This window comes from Myotis lucifugus, unplaced genomic scaffold (genome assembly GCF_000147115.1).
Source record: "Myotis lucifugus unplaced genomic scaffold, Myoluc2.0 scaffold_0, whole genome shotgun sequence".
Classification (NCBI taxonomy): domain Eukaryota; kingdom Metazoa; phylum Chordata; class Mammalia; order Chiroptera; family Vespertilionidae; genus Myotis; species Myotis lucifugus.
In genome coordinates this window covers 53282767-53296740 of record NW_005871048.1, presented here as the reverse complement: position 1 = coordinate 53296740, position 13974 = coordinate 53282767, and the positions used below count along the sequence as shown (strand labels likewise).

Genomic DNA, 13974 nt, shown 5'->3' with positions numbered 1-13974 from the left:
ATATTCACTGAGCACCCGTTTACAAGGTGCCAGGCACACTTTCAGGCACTGTGGACACCACCGTGGTACCTGGTTCAGATCTGCTCTTTCCTTAAATCAAGAGTTTCTATGAAAATTTTCAGTGTATGTACCATAGAAAAGGGATGGGCAGACATCAGAGGCAACAGATTTGTCCACGGGGGATACTCCCTAACCTTCTGGGATGGGAGTGTGGCTCAGTCCTCAGGCACACCCAGGGGTGAAAGCCCAAAGCTTGCAGTAGGCCTACTGGGAACATTCAATGCCAATGAGGAGCCAGCCCAGAGGCCGAGGTGGGCAGCAAGGACAGTGACTGCCACACAGGCAAGCACCTGTCCCAGAAAGAAGACCAGGACACCAGGAATGAAAAGCGTGTGTGGGGGGCAGAGATGCGGTGACCAGAAACAGGTCAGAAGAGGAAAAGGACCAAGATGTGACTTCAATGACACACACTCCCTCGGTCATTAAAGGAAGTCGCCTGGCACTCCTTAAGCCAGCTGCCTCCTTGAAGAGCACCTGTGGCTTGGGACTTGGGATATCTACTCTCAAGGCACCAATCCATGTCAGGATCCTAGTCCTAGTTTCCTATCTGCAGGCGTTGTGTCAGCATCAACAAACCAAAGGATGAGGCAACTTTATCGGTCATTTGATGGGGGATCTCTGGAATCTCAGCAGAGAAAGAAAACATTGGGATGGGTGGATTTGGGCTCTGGCATGAATCGAAGGGTTGAATCAAACACACACAGAGGCTGAGAGACCAGGAGGGAATTCTAAACTTGCCCTCTTAGGAGTTTCTCAGATGGGGTTAGTTTTAAGCTGACATTAGAGAAAATTTGCTGTTATGTCAGCAAGATTTATCTTTTGGCAGAGGGATGCTCTGGGAGTGCTGTGGCAGCTCCTTCAGGAATCGGGTCTGGAGGTGGCAGAACCTTGAGGTCAAGTTTAGGAACAGGGAGACAGGTGCATCCCCCCGGGAGAGGATGCGGGCTTACTGTTGGAAGAGAAGGCAGGCCCCTGGGCCTCTCCTGCCAGCCCTCCCTAGCTTTAAGGCTAATAGAAAGACAGAACCAAGGAGCAGACACAAAGGAGCTTGAATTAAACAAAAGGGGGTAAAAGCTGAGGGTAAAAGCTCCTCTCCTTCAGCCCGAGCCCTGCTCCACTGCGGTGGTGTCTCTCTCAGACCCCACACGGAAATCTCTCCCATCAGAAACCCGCTAATCTAATTTCTTCCTCTGCCTCGGCTGTGTCGCGCATTCGGGAGCTTTAAATTTAATAAAGGGAATTTAGTAGCGTCGTCAGCTGCGCATAAAAATCAGTAATGCCGCATTTACTTAGGGATTCAATACAGGCTTTCTGGATACAGTACAGAAATATTGAAGCATGTTTGCCGGGCGCTTTTGAGAATTTATTGGAAAATTAACTTCTGATTTCATTCTCATCTTGGCTAAGGAATCATAAAAATTTCCTTAATACAATTATACATTTTTTGCAACTCCACTACCCTGAGCTTGATTACAGATTATTTGGATTTCATGGTGTGGAGGATGATGAAAATTAAATTAGGTGAAGAGAATGCTGTGCGGTTGTGTTTCTGAAAGCATTCTTATCGGCACGAAAGGTTCACACAGTGTCCCTGGCTCTGGGCCTCCGAAGACGTACATGGCCATGCACTGTCAGCAACTACCATCTTTCTGGAGCAACAAATCCATGCAAATACTTAAGGCATTTACTTTATATTAAAAGGAACATAGAAATATTATGTAGGATTATGCAACCTGCTCATAGAAGACACGTGAAGTCTGGTGGGTCCAGAAATAAACCGAACACTTGCTATAAAACATTGTCTTGCTATTAAAATGTGAGAGGGACGCTGAAACCGGTTTGGCTCAGTGGTGAGAGCGTCGGCCTGCGGACTGAAGGGTCCCGGGTTCGATTCCGGTCAAGGGCATGTACCTGGGTTGCGGGCACATCCCCAGTGGGAGATGTGCAGGAGGCAGCTGATCGATGTTTCTCTCCCATCGATGTTTCTAACTATCTATCTCTCTCCCTTCCTCTCTGTAAAAAATCAATAAAATATATTTAAAAAAAAATGTGAGAGGGAGGATATCATAATGATTAAAACATTGTTTTTCAAGCAGGGAATAAATATTCATTATAAGCTTATGGAAGTAATTTGGTCACAGGTAACCATGTATAAACCCGACTGAGTGTCCGTGAGAGGACCATTCTCTCAGCATCCAGTCCTAAGACTGGGAGAGTAAACAGTCATATCTTTTCTTGAAAGTCAGTTTCTTCATAGAACAGAAAATTGACACAGTGATAGGAGTACTCCCTCCATACCAGGGTATTTTAGGAATGTAGCACTGTAACTTGTGAACGTATTCACTTAGTTTCCAGTATTTTTATGTGTGTTGATTCAGTTGTTCTGGACTGGGGAGGGGGGCATTTTGCCTTGCAGGGTACATATGTCTGGAGGCATTTTTGGTTTTCATGGCTTTGGGGGAGGGGATTGTGTCTGGAGTCTAGTGGGAAGAGGCCAGGAATGCTGCTAAATATCCCACAATGCACAGGACAGCCACCTCATCAGAAAATTATTCAGCCACACCCAACCGTACACTATTGATATTATTCAGAAAAATATCAATAACGCTGAGGGTGATAAACCCTAGCTTATTCTTATCAATATAGTAATATAGTACAGATTATAACAAAATCATCTCTAAACCACTTCATACCTTCCTTTTATGATAATACATATTCTGTGTAATGTATAATAAAATCACACATCACCCTTCTGAACCATCGCTTCAAAGAAACTCTCACACAATGAATTCCAATTCCAATGTTATTGTTAATTTGCATTTACTCAACACACTCACATTATCGACATCCCATACTAAAGGAAGGAGAAAAAGGAGGAAGCCGGTTACCTCTCAAATAAGACCTGGCTGTAGTCGTCCAGGACATGGGCGTGAGTGTGGAGAAAGATGATGTTGTAGCCCACCAACGCCGCCAGCATGATCAACATCTTCAACTCGTAGTTCACCCGCAGGAAAACCGAGCAGGATATCAGCCCCAGAATGCAGCTGTATATAAAGTACTGGGACAGGAAAATGCGTTGAATCAACACTTAGAATCTCTTTTGAGAAATGCTGAAATAAGGATTAAGATTGGGGACCACCACCAAGCTCACTGGTCATCTTACAAATTTCATGGGAAAGCAAATGCCTTTTTCTCCTCTTTGATGCAGTGGTCAATGCCTGCACACATTTGATTTGGAAAAGGATTACTCATTACATGGCTTGCTGACCCAGCTTAGCATGTTTAATAAAAATAATCAGGCATACTGCCAAACAGACATAATTCTTTAAAAATCTATACTGAAGACATATAATTATAAGCCAGTGTCATCTTCTTTTTTTAAAAAATATATTTTTATTGATTTTTTTACAGAGAGGAAGGGAGAGGGATAGAGAATTATAAACATTGATGAGAGAGAAACATCAATCAGCTGCCTCCTGCACACTCCCTACTGGGGATGTGCTGGCAACCTAGGTACATGCCCTTGACAGGAATCGAACCTGGGACCTTTCAGTCCGCAGGCCGACGCTCTATCCACTGAGCCAAGCCAGTGAGGGCGTCATCTTCTTGAAAGTGAAAAAAAAATGAACAGATCTTTTTAAAAATTTTAATACGTAGACTCTTTGTTGGCCTTTCAATTCTTTAATTCTTTAAGTGGATGTAAGTCGTTACTGGTAGTTCTGTTAAAAGGTTAAGAAAGTGTAGACATTTTACTAAAAGAGACATTGTTTGTCAGAAGGACTATTTAAAACAGAAAGGATTTTTAAAACTCGAATCACTGACCAGGGTGAGCCATGAATATCCTGGAAGCAGACAGGCACCGGAAAAAATGGGAAGAACCAAGTGGGAGGGAGAAGCGGGCACCTGCCACCCGTTTAGTCCATTAGAAGCAGCTCAGGCCAGCCTGTTAGCACTGTTCTCACTACTGACCACAGTGGACGATGCTGAGTCAGGACACCCCCGGATTCCATCCTGCCTCACTCATCAGCTGACTCAGGTGAGGTCAGTGACCTCGCCTGCCTGTGGCACAGCGTCGTCATCTGTGAAATGGGGGTAATCGTGTCCTCCTTGCAGGTCACTGAGAAGAACAAGTAAAGCTTGGAGCCCAGAGCCCTGGAAACAGTTGTCATTCTCACAAAGCCTTTTATTTTTTATTTTTTGCTAATATGGTGTTTTTACGAACAAGCAGTTTTGCTACTATATTAGCATTCTCGGAACAGACACAGCACTAGAAAAGTTAGTAACTTTAATAACACACAGATCTGACTGATGTCTGATAAACCCTGTCTGAATAAGACAGCCCACTTTGTAAGCTACTCCACCCCAGTTTCATTGTGTGAACAGAGCCATGTACAATCTGCTTATTGTTGTCATTTTAGCTCTTGCTTTTATTTCCCCAGCTGAGGTCATCCACAGTGAACTGTCTGGAAGCTACTGATACTCGATGCTCATCAGTCCTGTTCTTGGGGAAGAAAGGAAAGTTGAAAATGAGCTGCAGGGGTCATGGTCACCTCATGTTTCCTTCTCTGTACCGATTCTGCTGTTAGGATGATAAACTGGGGCTCTCTGTAAGGTTTGGTTTTCAAAAGGATTCGGCTGAGAAAATTAGGTTGAAAACCATTATCAGAATGAAAGTGATCGACCAGTTCTGCCTAATGGAATGACAAGCAGAATAAGGAGCCACTTATATGAACTCGTGTATCAATGTGTGCATGGGTATTTTTTTGGGTGCAGATAGGATTGTAAAGGTTTTCTGGAGCACCCCTAATTTGATATAATACCTATGCAAACCTGCCTATGGTTTCATATTTTAAAATTCATTTGTAGGCTTTTAAAAAGCTTTCACATTTTGGGGATGGCTACAAAAATACATATGTAAATGGAAAGGAGGCTCTGGGTCCATTTTCTATTAAAACACCTTTCTAGAACTCTTGAAGGCCATGCACAAGGTATGCTGGGAGTTAATGAAAGGTAAGTTGGGACCCTGAATCTAGCCACAGAAACGTGTGCGAATGAGGGGCAATGGCTCCGGGAGGCCAGGTGGGAGGCCTGAAGATCAGCCATCACTGCTGCATCAGGCAGTGGCCAGGGAGGCGCTGGGTGGCCAGGAGTTCCGGCTGTAGCTCGTGAGCTGACTGCTGCTAGGGTCTATCCTAGTAACTTTATTTTTATAGAGTCTGGGTACAGTTAATATTACTATTAGCGCCCTGGCCGGCTTGGCTCAGTGGATAGAGCGTCAGCCTGCAGACTGAAGGGTCCCAGGTTCGATTCTGGCTCAAGGGCACATGCCTGGGTTGTGGGCTCGATCCCCAGTGCGGGGTGTGCAGGAGGCAGCCGATCAATGATTCTTTCTCATCATTGATGTTTCTATCTTTCCTTCTCCCTTCCTCTCTGAAACCAATAAAGAAATATATTTTAAAAAATAAAATAAAAGTCCTCATCTGAGGATTTGTTTATAAAAAAATATTACTATTAGTTAATAATTGTATTGTTGTTTATTAATATTTAAATTAGCAATCATTAATATTTTAATTACTGAATAATATAATTTATTAATACTAGTTAATATTTTACCCTTTACTACCCCCCTACAACTCTCTTCCTTCTGGCAACCACCATACTGTTGTCTGTGTCTATGAGTTTTTGGTTATTTCATAAAGTAAATAAAAATATTAGTTGATATTAAGTTAACTAAGATTATATAGTTATAAGCACTTTTAATATAGTTAATCAATGACATTAACTTGTATTTTAATACCTATGGAACAGCCACTGGCATCTTGGCCTTCTACTTAAGACGCCTTTGGCCTCAGTTCCCTCACCTGGAAAATGGAAATTCCAATAATATCTACCTCAAGGATAGTTTCCCAATGAAATGCTATAGATGCCTGGTAAAGCACAGAGTGCCTACATGGCAAAGATCCTTGATGAATGATTTCGTTGGGTATTTAAAAACTAGCTTTTTTCTGCTACAGCAATTATAAACTGATGTTAAAAATTAGGAAATATACAAAGCACACATATAAAAATAAGGGTCTCCTATAATCCCCAACATCCAACTTGAGCCTATTAATTATTTTGTCTATATCTTTCCAGCTTTTTTTCTACTTATTATTGGTACAATTATTTTATAAAATTGGGTTTATACTGTTTTGGTTGTTTTTAAATGATACTTTTCAATTAATAGCATCATAAATATATATTTCTGTGTCATTAAATATTTTTCAACATCTTTTGTAATGGCCGGATGTAACTAAATAACAATTTATTTAAATACATTTATTTTATCTTTCAGGTTGCTTTCTTTCTTTTACTTTTTTTTTAAACAAATATATTTTTATTGATTTCAGAGAGGAAGGGACAGGGAGAGATAGAAACATCAGTGATGAGAGAGAATCATTGATTGGCTGCCTCCTGCACCCCTCCTACTGGGAATTGAACTCGAAACCCAGGCATGTGCCTTTGACTGCAATTGAACCTGGACCCTTCAGTCCACAGGCTGGTGCTCTATCCACTGAGCCAAACCAGTTAAGGCTCTTTTACTTTCTTGTTTATTGTTGATGTTACATAAACACTCGAATGAATGCTTTGTAGCTAAGTCTGTGCATCTTTAAAATTAATTTCCAGAATTAGTACTGCAGTATAAAAAGTATGTCTGTGTTGTGCTTTTCGAGAACTATTAAATTACCACTAAGAGGTTATATCACTTTGTACCACCCACAGCATGAAGGGGACTCTCCCCATCCTTTGTCAGCCTCAGATATCAAGGAAGATGGGGTTTGAGAGGAATAAGGCACACTTTGTGCCTTTCCACAAAATGGCTTTCCTAATATTTCTAAAAATATTTTAAGGGGGAAGATGGGGTGTTTCCCGGCTCCCCTGGAACACCTAAACTTGCGAGTTAATAAAGCAGTCTCTATACAGGCAGCCCATGAGCACGCGGGGCTTCCTGGGCGAAGCTCACCATAAACCTCTTCTTGAGGACTTGCTGTTGGAATAATAGTGGCCTGTTGACTAATTGGGGCCTAGATTTTAAAGAGCCTATTGTGTATTTTTTCAGGATCTTTTAAGGTTGAGTAAATATTACCTTTCCCCATCTTGGGTTTCTAATGATTTTCTCCTTTTGAAAATAAGATGTCATACAGACTTACCTAAATGAAATTCAGAATGATCACCCAATTGCCGTTCGTGGTGCCAAGCATGGTGAGTCATTCTACCCAAAAATATTGGATGGAGAGATTTAAAAAAGTGCTTTGCTGGCTATGCTGTTCTTTCCTATGAAAATGCATCTTCAAAATGTTAAACTTAAAGTGCCCTGTGAATGTCACATGAGGACAGCTTGGAGTCACTCTCCCTCCACTGTCCTATGGACCATGTGTACTAATGCCATCCATTCAAGGATGCCCAGTGAGGACACAGCCAATAAGTCATCATGAGACCCATCTCTCACCAGTCACATAACTAATATAGAAAAGATGGTGTCTAATCCTCATGGGGGTTTAATGCCTAAAACGAAGGCCAGGACCCTTTGGATAAGGGACAAAGCTTATGCTATCCTCTCTTCCCGAGCCCACAGGGAAATTCCTAGGGACCCTGGTCACCTTGCCTTTGAAACAGCCATGGCCTCAAAAGAACACCAGACACCCCTACTCTCTGTAGGCAGAGCAGTGAGCTTCCCAGAAAACTGAAATGGCAAAAAGTATCCAAGCCAAATGTCACCAGAACAAATCAGCGAAAAGAGAATGAGGTAAGTAAATCACCTTTATTGCCATTGCTAGTGGAGTTTTAAAAATTGGCAGGACATTTTAAAAGTGCACATATTAAATGACCAATTTCAGTCTCCAAACTAGTTCATTCAGCACCCTCAACACAGAAAGTAACTGTTAATAATTTAAACTACGTTCAGATGATTATTCATAAAATGAAAAGGAGAGTATCAGAAGACTTTTTTCCCCCCACAAACAATTCATGGGTAAGACCTATTAAGCAGTAAATAACTGATTTACCTCTTTTTACTTAAAACACTGACGTGTTAGTCAGTTTTAAAATTCCAATCTAAGCCTTTTTGGACATTGGTTAAAATGAGTCAGTTTGTAAGGGTTATCTGAGGCTATAGTCACTGGACGGTATTGCAGCAGAGGCAGAGAGAGGAGATGTGGTCCTGTGATCACAGCATCCAGGAGCCAACAAGAATTCACTGGAACAATTCACAAAATTTATGAGCAAGGAACCCAGGAATTCAGTGACATGTAATTGAATGCCAAATGCTGGGATCCATGCCATGAAATGCACCAGTTTAGAGAATAAAGGCAAGAGTCACCTGTGAGAGCAGCAGAATGACATTGCGACTTTGCTTTTGTGCCTGGCGGTGCCAGCCAGCCAGGACTTCTCTTAAGAAAGGCTGGTGGGCCCTAGCCGGTTTGGCTCAGTAGATAGAGTGTCGGCCTGTGGACTGAAGGGTCCCGGGTTTGATTCCGGTCAAGGGCACATGCCAGGGTTGTGGGCTCTATCCCCAGTGTGGGGCCTGCAGGAGGCGGCCAATAAATGATTCTCTCTCATCATTGATGTTTCTATCTCTCTCTCCCTCTCCCTTCCTCTCTGAAATCAATAAAGATATATTTCAAAAAAATAAAAGAAAAGAAAAAAAAGATAAAAAAGAAAGGCTGGTGGTTCTTAAGCGGTCTGGACCTACTCAGGTACTGACACCAAAGAAGAAAAGTGAAGTCCAGTACAGGTGAGAATTCGGAGGCCATATCATCACACAGGTGAAAAACAATAAAAGCCACCCAGGAAAGCAATAAAAGCCATACTAACGAGGAAAATGCTCTTACCGGAAGAAAAAACAAGCTTTGCGCACGCAGAATCGCTGCCTGATTATTTGAGGCAGAAAGACTTGTGTTTGATGTATTGGTAGTTGGAGGGACTGTTTCCTCTGGGTCACTCAGGAAAAACTGCAAAGAAAATGTTTGTTTTTCAATGAATTAGTGCAAAGGAGACGGAAGGGTTAGTAGGCGGTGCTGTTTATTGGGGCCTGTGTGTCACCCGCAGTCAGCAGGGCTATGTGGGCAACCCAGCACCTATGCTTCAGATGCCAGTGGCTCCATCCGCTTTTCAAACTGTGAGAATTTCTACTGAATAAGTAAGTGACTATTCATTGTTGTGCTCTGCACTTAATAGTGAGGTATAGAACTGCAGGATTGATGTTAAAGAACACACAAGCACCTCTGTTAAATATTATATTAAAACTGGCTCGGTTAGAATTACATTTGAGGTTGACATCACCACGCATACAGACACCCAACTCCCTGTCCTGAAATGAAAGCCTTTGGGATATGTTTTCAGCCTCTTCACCATCTTGCTTCAAACATTAAATGAGTCAATGAAGTTTATGAGTTTTTGATTTAAGAAAAAAAAATTAATTTTATGAGCAAAATGCAATAACTGGTATCAACATCTTATCTATTACTTGTGAATGCTTGGCAGCTCAGGGTTACAGGGGATTAAAATTCAGAGGATGCATAGTCTTAGCACTGTTGGAAAAAGGATCCTATTTTCTTTTCTTTTTTTAAGGTAATTCTGAGAAAACGATACTAGATACAGTGTTTCTACCCATGATATCATTTGGTAAAATCAAAATGCTGATTTGAAAACTCAAATGTTGTAGATTTCTTTATTTACTACCAAAGAATTTGTCAAAAATGTCACAACCCATCGTTGAACTATAAATGTGCTAATTCTTTGGGAAAACTTATATCAGAAAAAAAGTTTGAACAGCAAAGGTAAACATTGGGCTTCAAAATGTTACAAATTTATATTTGACAGATCCCAAATAAAATTTATTTAAATACCAAAGAATAAAAAAAAATAAAAAATAGAAGGAGATAGTTTAGCTTGTAGGTTACTAGTCTCAAGGACCTGGGATCTTAAAATTATTAACCAAAATATCTTGATTATATCACTCTATAGAGAAGAAAATAAATTCTTGCTGTACAATGGGTAGAAGTACATCCTGTGAAAACGCAGTCTTTCAAGGAGGCTCTACAATAAACATGATGGTTTAAATTTGAAAACCAATAGAGAAATTCAATAGAGAACTTCAATCACTATGCCTAACAATGCTCCATTGAGCCCCTTTTGCACACACTCTCTCTAGTATTTATTAACTACCCCCAAATCAAGAAACTCTTCATTGTGTCTATATGACATCACACTGCAATTTTGAGTCAATTTCCCCAGTCTGTCTTCTTAGTCACTTTAAAATAACAAACTCATGTCATCCTCTATATAGCCAGGCAAATCCTCGATTATTAATCCCACGTTTCTTTCCATTCCAGGTTAAACTGCCACAACATTCTCCACAGAATGAATTTCTAATAATCATAATTATTTGAGGAACTCCTCTCTAGATCAATTTTAACATTCATCAAACTTTGTCGTCATTAGGAAAATAATATCTTCATCCTGGACAAGATGTCCTCATAAAGGGCCTGTGAACACTACATATTTTTACCTTCACTTCCAAATTTTACAATTTTCAGAAAATTTAAAACCTCTCAGAATTATGTCTTCCAAGCAATATTAAATTATGAACATGCAATGTAATATTGTTTTATGCCTGATGACATCATTGTGCTTTGCTTGTCATTTGGTTGGAATTAGAAGTCTGGCTAGACTACCAGTGGACTAAGGCTAATCCTGGGCTAGGTGGTTCATAAAGCTGTTATTGATTGCATTCTCTGGGAAGTTTCTCAGAAGAGATTGCAAAATGACGTGGGAAGTCACAGGATGACACTGTCAAAATGTCAGAAAAAATGGCAGAGGATTTGAGCTTCTCATACAGGTTAAGCCAGCTGGAACTAAAATGGAACAAAACACGTAGGTCACTCACTGGCAGTTTGATGAAACTCTGTATTTGATCAAAATCTGGATAACTGTTTCCTCCACTTTTTATTGGGGTGTATGGTGTTACATAGATGAGTATCAGGTGTTTAAAATATCCTGTTAACACCTCACAGTTCATTTTCAATACAACTGACCTGGGTGTTTTGTCATTCATATCACTGTGTGTTGAGATTTTAAAAGCCAGCCCCTCTGAGACACCGTTCCTATTGACCCCCTAAGTGCTGTTAAAATGCAGGTGCCATGTCCCCAGATATGAGTGAGTGACCTGGGAGCCCACTTCCTTTGCATGTCACCTCACTGTGCTCAGTTCTGATTGGCCAGTGTCTGAATCTGCATCAGCACCACTGGGTGACGAGCATGACCCAGAGTAGTCACATCACCTTACAGTGTGGCTGGGGACAGGACCCTGTGTCTGCTTCATGTAGTCCTAATTCAAGAAGGTGTGGATCCGCGTAGCTGGACAACATTCCCTATAAATCTGCAGCTGTGACGAAAGCCAGCCCTCGCATGAATAAACCCTTCCCCTTCTGTGATCAGTAAGCTCCATAGTTATTCTCTAGTAAGAGAAAAATTAGTTCCTTTCTGTACCAAATGTCTGCTTTCATAGTATTTTATGATGATTCTTTGAAATGAATATATGAGGAGCTCAGATGGAGAACCACCACTCATTTCAGGGCCCCAGGTATCAAGGAAAATGCTGTTTCTGCTGCATGGATGGGGACAGCACCTGCTTGAGTGGTTCTGACTTCCTCTCCCTCTCCACTGGGCAGAGAAAAAGTACTCTTGTTTATTCCTCGCCCCACAGCCTGGGCTGCCACAGAAGGGAGCTCAGTATGTGTAGCAAAACCTTATTTCCTTTCTCTCTCACACATCACCCATCATAGTTTTAGCATGTCTTCTAAAAACTTCTCTATCTCACTTGGCAATAAATTCCTTTCTTTGTGAGGAAAAAGTGGCCCTGGAAGATGTATTTCTGGTACGGAAGATGTATCTCTTCTCTCCAAAGGGATCATAGTTACTGTGAAACCAATCTCCCAAATGCTCAGCTCATCAAACATTTAGACATTGACTGAACTGCCTGTCAACCATTACTACTTATCCTTTGTGAAATACAATTAGCTTATAAAACTGATTTGTTTCCCACGTAGATTCTGTCATCAAAAAATTAGGTGATACATCTTGATTTTATAAGGTCAAACTGGATTTTACCAAAATAAATGGTTGCTTTCTGGAAGGGTTGTGTGCTTACCTGTTCATTCACTCATTCTTTCATTCAGTAACTATTAAGTAGCCACCCCTTATATGGAAGGCACTTTTCTAGGTGTATGATGGTGTGTTAAAGGTCTTGTTCTCATAACTTGTATGGGCAGCCAATGGAGAAGGTCAACTCTCAGGAAGTGTGTTTTATGGGCTCTGTGCCTGCCCAGGTGAGTGAACACACTCTTGGGGGACAAGAGGGATGATAAGGGGATTGCGGCAATCACCCCTTGCAGAGTGAACACCATGTGTCTGTTAGAATTACTGAGACCTCTAGCTAGTGGGCCCTGTGGTCATAGCGTTCTGTCCCAGTCCCTCATGGTGGAGTTTGCTAGTAATTCTGACCCATCTGTCTCCTGCAGTTTTATTTCCAAAACTCCCCTTGGAGCTTGTTGGTCGCTCTCCTGGAACTGGGAGCAGTGGGGCTAATGCACACTTGCATGCTACCAAGTGGAGCATGAGGACATTTTAGGAAACACACTCATGTTTCTATAGGCTCTCACTCCTCCCTGCCCTTGGCCTCTCTGTTCTTCTTTCTCCCTTGTGATGCTTTCACACCCTTGCAATAACCATAACGTTGCCTGTGCAGAAAGTTTAAGTATCCTAATGGCTACTAATACATAAGCAGACAGGCTCCAGGAAATACCTCTTGTCTCAGTCTTGAGTCCCTCATCTCACGTTCCCCACCCAGTGCTCTGAGGACAGCTCTGGAGCCACCATCTCAATCCCCTTGGGTCCTCTCACAGAAAGCCTGTAGGTCTGGGCTCCTCATAAGCACATGCCTCAGGTTGCCTGACTACTTAGGTCCTTGCATTTTAAAGTCCCACTAAAGCAGGGTAGTTCTAGAGGGAATTACTGGAGGTCCTGACATGGCACAGTTTTCTAGTTGTCTGCCAGTCAGTCTGGATCAAGCTCTTGTTGGAAATAAATGTCATGGTCCAGGTATGCCTGAGACCTAGAAGACGAGGCCCCACTCCTTAAGGGAGGTCTCATGATGCCTGCAGTAGAAAGATAGGCCTCAGCTGCTGTGTATGTCCAGGAGGAGGGGAGAAGAGCTTAGTGCCACTCACTCATTTTATAGTGGAGTTCCCAGGATGGTGGAGTTCCCAAGGTAAACTTGACACATCAAGAAAATCCACATTCCTTGGGGAACCTGAGGCTGTGTGGGCTTGACTGCTGAGCCACAGGCACCATTAGTTCTAACTGCCTACAGAGGCAAGCCTCTTCCATGAGCTGATCTCCAAGACTATGCAGGGGGCAGAAGTCACACCTCTCACTAACCCGTGACTGGGGAGGCCCACATTAGGTCTGGACCTCATGTCCTTTCTCAGGGAAGCTCCCAGATAGAGTTGGGGGGCATGTGGTCAGGTGAGGTATGGAGAGCTAGCATGCCTGTCCTGTAGTTGACCATGTGGAGAAAATACAGGAATCTGAACACGTAGGAACCCATACACCCACCTCCTGATAGCACTGGAAGTAGCCAGAAGAGGGCAAGCTATGGCGTCTCTCTGACTCCCCCTTTGCAGGTGTCCTTAAGATCAACTTCGCAGCACATGAAGAGGCTATCCTGACTGGCACCCCAGTCCATCTGGCTTCCAGTTAGCATCACCCTCATTGGAATCTCTAGGTGTGTGTCAGGAGAAGCTATTGGCTCTATAGTTTAATGTTGAGAATTGAGCCCAAGTCAACATTCAAGATCCTTATCTATTTCCTCAG

At 42.1% G+C, this 13974-nt stretch overlaps 1 protein-coding gene across 21 annotated transcripts in view; it reads right to left on the bottom strand.

The window, feature by feature from the left end:
• ADCY2 (adenylate cyclase 2) overlaps positions 1-13974 on the bottom strand; it is a 275450-nt gene that overhangs the window by 32194 nt on the left and 229282 nt on the right. For all 21 annotated transcript variants that reach the window (XM_023752137.1, XM_023752078.1, XM_023752080.1 and 18 more), the window contains 2 exons: positions 8931-9050; positions 2949-3118 (listed from right to left, as the gene is read on the bottom strand). In XM_023752137.1, the coding sequence (XP_023607905.1) occupies positions 2949-3118; positions 8931-9050 (290 nt within the window). The remainder of the gene's footprint in view (positions 1-2948; positions 3119-8930; positions 9051-13974) is intronic.